The 8,301-nt window shown below is 37.3% G+C and overlaps 1 protein-coding gene across 1 annotated transcript; it reads left to right on the top strand.

Moving 5' to 3' along the window:
• Positions 1-212: 212 nt before the first annotated feature.
• Positions 213-2,215, top strand: LOC104587954 (purine permease 1-like). The gene is made up of 2 exons (XM_010245742.3): positions 213-1,051; positions 1,488-2,215. The coding sequence occupies exons 1-2, from the start codon at positions 314-316 to the stop codon at positions 1,821-1,823; spliced, it is 1,074 nt and encodes a 357-aa protein (XP_010244044.2). The 5' UTR covers positions 213-313; the 3' UTR covers positions 1,824-2,215.
• Positions 2,216-8,301: the final 6,086 nt, after the last annotated feature.

The following is an 8,301-nucleotide window of genomic DNA, read 5'->3' as shown; positions in this document are numbered from 1 at the left end:
TATAAATAAATTTATTTGATTATTTATTTGAAAATGGTTTTATACATGAAATATCAATGTTAATGGATTATTCTAGATTCAAATTCCAGTTCTAGATAACTGGAAAGGTCAATTAACCTCCAAATTTCTTCCCCATCCATATTTGACAGTTATGTTTTGTTTTTTGTCCGAGAGAGATGAGTGTCGACTACTCTTTTTCTCTTTGTATGCAGGTTAGGTACGCCAATATCTCAGCGTCCACCTCTGCATCTACTCGGTGCTTCACCCACGACCATTATAAAAGCACCATACCATACCAATACCGTGGAGAGGAATGGATGTCCACAAAGAGCAAGAGGAGGAGCAGGAGAAAATGAGCAAACCCCTGCAGAAAACCCTCATCTTCCTAAACTTTACCCTGTTGGCCCTCGGCTTCTGCGGTGGTCCGCTCCTCCTTCGACAATACTTCGTCAAAGGCGGCAGACGGATTTGGTTATCTAGCTGGTTGGAGACCGGTGGCTGGCCCTTGTTTCTATTCCCTCTCTTTGTTTTCTACTTGCAGCGCCGCCGCAGAAAGGGAAATCAAGAAGCCAGACTCCTCTCCATGAAACCTCTCCTGTTTGTGGCATCTGCCTTTCTCGGCATCCTTACCGGAATGATTGACTACTGCTACGCCTACGGCATGTCCCGTCTGCCTGCATCCACCACTGCTTTGATAGGTTCTACCCAACTGGCCTTCAACGCTGTTTTCTCTTTTATTATAGTTAGGCAAAGGTTTACATCTTATTCCATCAACGCCGTGGTTTTGTTGACCATCGGAGCCATAGTTCTGGGTCTTCATGCGAGCAAGGACCGGCCGGAGAAGGAGTCCAGCCATCAGTACTACGTGGGTCTGTTTATGACGTTGGGAGAAGCTGCATTGTATGGTTTTCTGCTGCCCATGGTGGAGCTGACCTACAAGAAAGCCAAACAGGCCATAACTTATCCTCTGGTTATGGAGATACAGATGGTGATGTCCATCTTTGCCACTTTGTTCTGCACTGTGGGAATGATAGTGAACAAAGACTTTCAGGTACTACTCCAAGTCTCAAGACTTTTAAATGCTTGAAGACTTGGTATTTTATTAATTCCCAACAAAATGAAAATTTCCAAAATTTTGGATATTTCATTGAAATTTCACTTCATTTTCTCTATTTAAATAAATCCATTTTATATGTTTTTTCTTTTAAAATTTGGATAACTTGGTTTTTATAAAAGTTAAGAGTTTTTGTTTAAACATTTTTGAGCCTGATATATCCAATAGGAAATTTTCATGAGATTTGTGAGGTTTTGCAAAATATTAAAAACCAATAAAGAGAAATAATTAATGGGGGATTAAACATGGAAAATAAGCATTAATGCTAATTTCTTCTCATTAATTATGTGTTATATGTCAAATAGTTGATAGATTTATACCTAACTCAAACCCTAAAAAAAATTATTGTTTTATTTGCCCATTTGTGTTGTAGGCCATCTCAAGGGAGGCGAGAGAATATGAGCTTGGGGCAGTGAAGTATTACGTGGTGCTTGTTTGGTGTGCAATCTTTTGGCAATTCTATTACTTGGGAGCTATTGGGGTTGTCTTCGTCGCTTCATCACTGGTGGGTGGTATAACAAGTGCTGTGTTGCTTCCGGTGTTGGAGATCTTAGCCGTTGTTTTATTTCGGGAGAAGTTCACAGCTGAGAAAGGAATAGCTCTCGTACTTTCTCTTTGGGGTTTCACATCATACTTTTATGGACAGTACAAGAGAAAGAAGAAAATGAGTCAAACTCCACAACCAGATTCCAACGTACAAATACCATAATCCTGCTTTTATAATACCCAAATATATATATATAAGTGGTGTCAAGTTTAATCTCAGAGCATGCAAAGTGGGATGCTTTGATTCCTTTGGCTTTTCTTAGAGGATTTTATGTATGCTATTTTCTTTTTCTTCCTTTTGTATTTTAATAATGGAATCGGGTGGGGATACCATGGAGAGAGGAGAAATTGGGAGACTTGTTTTAACTTTTAAGCTTCAAAAGATAAACAGAGATTAGAGGGTTCTTAGCATATTTTCTGCCATGTGTGGATTTGTGGAGAGATAAGGAAAGGGACCTTCTAGATTGTTGATCTATTCGGTTATATAGTCCATTATCCATAATAATCTTGTACTCCAATCTCAATTTCTTAATTATTAGTAATTTTTACAAGCAATATTATCTTGTTTAATGTTCTAGTGCACTCCAAAAGTGGAGCTGATTCTGACCACATTTCAAGGGATTCTGGATTCAAATTCGACCCCAAATAGGAGACTATCATGCAAGGGAGATTAATGTGAATAACCATTTTTGGGGCCCAAAACAATTTATTGTGTAGAATATTCTTTAATTTGGATGCTTTTCATTGATGATCTAATTGGCAGACCTGGTTCCTATGCGTGTTCATATTGCTATAAATAGTCTGGGAATATCTCTGTGAAGGATTCTAGACTTTTGTTTGGAAGTAAAATAGTTCAATCTCTTCGTTGTTTTTAATTGCAAAATAAATAATGATGGCAGAAACGGCATTTTACTTGTTAATTTTACCCTTTTTTTTCTGATAATTTTTCATCGGTGGTACGTTGAAAGAGACATAAAACAACCCTCTTTCATTGGGGGTGTGCACATCTTTCTCACAATTAAATTCTATAAATTAATTCTATACTTAAATGAATTGGCGTGGACTTGCATCTCATCACATTTGAAGTGCTAATTTTTATGATAAATTTAATTGTTATTGTTTTTCAATTTTTTATAATTTCAATTAATATTTATATACTTACTTAATAAGGTTAAGAATTTTTAGCCAAGTTGATTAAGGAATGTTAATAAATGGAGATTTTACAGTAATGTTAATAACTGGAGATTTTACAGTTCAAAATTCACCTGGAAACCCCACTTGTACCAGCTGCTACATCATGTCAAATTATTTAAATATTATCAACGTTCATGCATATAAATCTGAAATTATACTTCTAAACAAAATAAAAGAAATTCTAATTATTAAGTGATAATGAGACTGAGTCAAAACATACCCATATTCATCTTTGTAAATACAGATCGTATATGCACCCAATGGATCGAGTAACTACATAGAAGTCATCTTAGAAGACTATATTTTATACATATTTATAGACATGCAATATAATTAAATGGCTCATCTTTTTCGTTTATATATCATGTAAGAGCCAATTCTGATGACGTTCGGTAGTGTGTAAATATTGTCCTGTCCGCGGTAAGATATGGTATTATGCTATATGTAGACGGTTCCTGTCCACAAAATAGCAAGAATAGGGATAGATCACATCCCAATTTATCGTCTACATTATTTTCTCGTGGATGGTCTATACTATGGTGTGAATAATTTGTGGGAAGGTTTCAGTGTATCGCACCTGCGTTACATCGATCTAATTACTCTCGTTTTGTTTACTCTCAATTCTTTTTATTATTTAAATATTATTTTTCTAATATTTTATCAATAAAATAATATTTAAAAATATTAATTTTTTCTTTTGTAGTTATTTAAAAAATGTCATTGTTGTCTAGATATTGATATTTTTTTCAATTTATTTACCATATAAAATGCAAAAATTAGACATTTGTAATCAACTATATAGATTTCCCATAAAATGTATATGAGATACATGGAATCAAAAAGTGTGGTGTGGATTGGTCTACACCAACCACTTCTCGTGGATGGTCCTCAAAAATCTTTTCTGCAATCCCCTCCTAATCTACTAATATCCCTCCTATAAACCACATCCTGCCCATAAATTTGACATCAATCCAATGGCAGGATTCAGTCCACCCCTAGAAAATCCTAGCTCCACCTAGGGATGGATTGAATCATAAACCCCACCCCCCCCCCCCCACAAAAAAAAAAATCTATAATGCCATTATGTCTTGATTTCACGTCCAGACTACTTACCATCTGTCAAAAGCATCTAGTTCAGAGTAACATTTTTCGATTGGTTCATTTTTGACTCATCAACAAGGATGAAAATTGAACATGACTTCATTTTTCTCCTGTCACACTCCTCTCCACCTCTCCTACCCCATATAAAGTTATAGGCACCGTCGAATCACTGGACAATAGTTCAATAGGACCTATGTATCTGGGCCTAACCTTCTCCCTGCATAGCTAACCTTCTGCACAGAAGAAGGTTAAAAGTTGACACATCACTGAAAAGAACTAATGCCATAAAGGGTTTATATGAGTGTTTCAAAAAGTTTTGACATATGGCTAGCCACGTGGCTATAAACCTCTGAATTACAAGAAGCTTTCTACATTATTTTCGTCTACATTATTATCGTCTACATTATTTTCTCGTGGATGGTCTATACTATGGTGTGAATAATTTGTGGGAAGGTTTCAGTGTATCGCACCTGCGTTACATCGATCTAATTACTCTCGTTTTGTTTACTCTCAACTCTTTTTATTATTTAAATATTATTTTTCTAATATTTTATCAATAAAATAATATCTAAAAATATTAATTTTTTCTTTTGTAGTTATTTAAAAAATGTCATTGTTGTCTGGATATTGATATTTTTTTCAATTTATTTACCATATAAAATGCAAAAATTAGACATTTGTAATCAACTATATAGATTTCCCATAAAATGTATATGAGATACATGGAATCAAAAAGTGTGGTGTGGCTTGGTCTACACCAACCACTTCTCGTGGATGGTCCTCAAAAATCTTTTCTGCAATCCCCTCCTAATCTACTAATATCCCTCCTATAAACCACATCCTGCCCATAAATTTGACATCAATCCAATGGCAGGATTCAGTCCACCCCTAGAAAATCCTAGCTCCACCTAGGGATGGATTGAATCATAAACCCCACCTCCCCCCACAAAAAAAAAAATCTATAATGCCATTATGTCTTGATTTCACGTTCAGACTACTTACCATCTGTCAAAAGCATCTAGTTCAGAGTAACATTTTTCGATTGGTTCATTTTTGACTCATCAACAAGGATGAAAATTGAACATGACTTCATTTTTCTCCTGTCACACTCCTCTCCACCTCTCCTACCCCATATAAAGTTATAGGCACCGTCGAATCACTGGACAATAGTTCAATAGGACCTATGTATCTGGGCCTAACCTTCTCCCTGCATAGCTAACCTTCTGCACAGAAGAAGGTTAAAAGTTGACACATCACTGAAAAGAACTAATGCCATAAAGGGTTTATATGAGTGTTTCAAAAAGTTTTGACATATGGCTGGCCACGTGGCTATAAACCTCTGAATTATAGGAAGCTTTCACATTTCACAATGTTGATAGAAGTGCCTTTTGAAATATAGCCTGTTACTGATATTGCTTGCTCTGCGTATTTCAACTGGACTGGTCCTTTGACACTACTAGCATATTACCCTCACATTAGATTTTTATAAATTCTTTTTGACCATTTTATAGAAAAAACGTGCATCTGAGATTCTTAGAATGCTTTGAGACAGTTCAAAGAACAGGTTTTATTATATCCTCCATATTTAAATATTCAAAATTTATCTCTGAAACCTCCCTGACAAGCACGATTCCTTTATAAAAAAACAAAAACTATCACACTGATAATTTAGTGAGAGAAAATTGCGAAAAAAAACGGAAGAGGCCGAAGAGCGAGAGAGAAAATGAAATAATACTGTTGCCAGTGGTAAAGTAGACATTATGCGAAACGGTATTAAATGTTTCCTAAAACTGACTGTATATTTGTGTTATGTGGGCCCATATACAAGTTGGTTTTGAAACTATTGGATGTTTCCTTTAACGGATGCCCTATATTATATCATAAATATTATATATAATATATATATTTATTTAGACATTTTTAGTCAGTAATTCAATTAATTCAGATTTTTCGATTTAACTTTCAATTTTACGGTTTTTATTGAGCACCATGATTAGTGGTGGCAGAGGTGTAATGTCTTTTCCTCTGCTATTGCACCTGCCATGGCCTCACATCTTCACTTTCATTTCAAAACCCTAAACCTATTTCCGCCCTGTCCCCAAACAGGCTTTCGGATCCACAAGACAAAAATTTTATCTCAAATTAGGGGTTTTAACCGTTCAGTCTATTCCTAGGGTGGAGCTAAGATTTTTAGGATGTATCAATTGCTTTTAATTTGGGATATATGGACTATAATCTATCTCAAAAATCTGAAATTACAATCCTCTTCTAGTGTATTAATAGCCCCCTTATGCTCTTAATTTGGGATATGTGGACTATAATCTATCTCAGAAATCTGAAATTGCAATCCTCTTCTAGTGTATTAGTAGCCCCCTTATGCCCACCCCTAGTTTAGCAAGTGTGCTAAACTATTGTCTTCCCTTTTGTTAAAAGAAAAAGATAAGTCAAGACCGAGCTCGCCAAATATATCTTTACCCGAAAGGAAAGCATCTCTATCTGATGCAAACTCTTTATTAACTAAAGACAAATGATCACTTTCCAAAATAAAAGTCCCAAAAAAAAATCCTTCTCAAATTGAATGCCTTTTAAACACGCCAAAGCTTCAAACTGCAAACAAGAAGAACTCTTGCTTGGCCCAAAGAGAATTTTCAGATCACCCCAAAATGATTTCCGATGACAAGTCCATAAGTTGCAATCCCTACCTTAATAAAGTTTCTGATGTAGGCGCATGTGGCCCTGTCCAATAGGAGGCCAGCATGTGTTAAGCGGCGGCACCCAGAGCGGAATTAGAGCTCGGCGGACTTTCCGGAACTAATAGCACGGAGTCACTTGGCGGCCTCGGAGGGCCACATTCCCCGTGTATGGACCGCATCTGAACCGTCTGAGCTCACCTACCTCCAAGTAGTCTCAAGTATAAATAGGAGGTGACTCCTTCAAGGTAAAGGACTGGAACCTGAACTCAAAAACAAACACTTGAGAACTCTTATCCTCCTTTGTGGCCTCACCTGAGTGTTCACACCTCAGGCCTCATCCACCGTACACTTCTCCTAGTACTAACTTGACCATTGAAGTCTTTGCCTTGGGTGCCAACCCGGGGCCTTTGTGTTAGACAGTTGTATGCCCTTAGCTCCAATCAGAATGATGTACATTATGAATTTATTGTAAATGAATAAAATACATATTTGATTCATGTTTCTGTGGTGTGTTTCTGTGTAATACCCTTAAACTGGACACTTATGAGACTCGTGTTAGTTTAGATTGTTCACAGCCGTTGGATAAGTCTGGGGAGATTTATCCTGCCAAGGCTGACACTGATGTGCTGACAAATGTTGGGGTGGCCTGTCTCAGCCGCCAGGGTGAGACCCAAGGCACATGTAGTGTAGGATTAATTGAATATTTGAACCGGACCGGATTTCCAGTATTGCCCTGGATCTTGGAGATTGATGGGCAAAATTGGAAAGTTACACCTGACCCCTACACTCAATTATGATACTACACTAGGTGTCAAATTGGGCTGTCTTTGATATGCCAATCAGTGAGATCCTTAGCAGGGGTCAAAACCTGGGTATGTTGGGACAGTCTGAGAATTCATCTGAGTAGGTGATCATAGTGACAGGATCAGCCCCTTTGTCGGACAAAGGTAATGATCGGAGATGCACTCTCTCTGATGGAAACCAAGACTGTCGGCAACCGATTCAATCGTTGAGATTTGTTTTGCAAAATATATTTTATATGAGATATAAAAGCATATATATATATATATATATATATATATATATATATATATATATATATATATTACGGTTTCTAATTGTTTGCAAAAGGTTTTAATTCCCGGGATCCATGTGAGCAGAGAGTGCGGCACTGTTCCTTGCAGCCGAGGGAGAGGTCCTCTCTTGTCGGGCAGTATTTGATCATTATGGGCTGAGAGGTTAAGTGTAAGACCATTGAGAGTAATACCTGATGGGCTAATCTTGCATCTGTCTACAGTTCCTGGGTGTTACAAGGTGGCTTGGCCCAGGGACCACTTAGGGTAAGTGTTGGGCCCATAGAGCCCATGTGATGGGTTTCAGGGGGTGCACTGTCCATAACAGTGTATTCGGCTAGGCCTTGTAACAAAGGCTATGTTGAACCCATGGGGCTGATGTGTAGATCAATGTTTGGGTCTCACGCCATACAAGGAAGCCCAACTGGGCAGCAGTTTGGAAGGCTAAGTGAGCACATAACCTTATTGAGCCTAAAGCCCATTTCGAACTGGGCTGATTTGATCATTTAAATAAAGGGCAAATTCTGAGATTGGATTAGCAGATAGGATTGGCTCTTAACCCTATCCACTAAGAGAGTCT

The sequence above is a fragment of the Nelumbo nucifera genome, chromosome 1 (genome assembly GCF_055504915.1).
Source record: "Nelumbo nucifera cultivar China Antique chromosome 1, China Antique-T2T, whole genome shotgun sequence".
Lineage (NCBI taxonomy): Eukaryota > Viridiplantae > Streptophyta > Magnoliopsida > Proteales > Nelumbonaceae > Nelumbo > Nelumbo nucifera.
This window is presented reverse-complemented; position numbering and strand designations above follow the sequence as displayed.

Excerpts from the sequence above, each read along its gene's own strand:
- LOC104587954 (XM_010245742.3), top strand. The coding sequence starts at position 314 with ATGGATGTCCACAAAGAGCAAGAGGAGGAGCAGGAGAAAATGAGCAAA. Across the intron at positions 1,052-1,487 it reads TAGTGAACAAAGACTTTCAG|GCCATCTCAAGGGAGGCGAG; the intron begins GTACTACTCCAA and ends TTTGTGTTGTAG.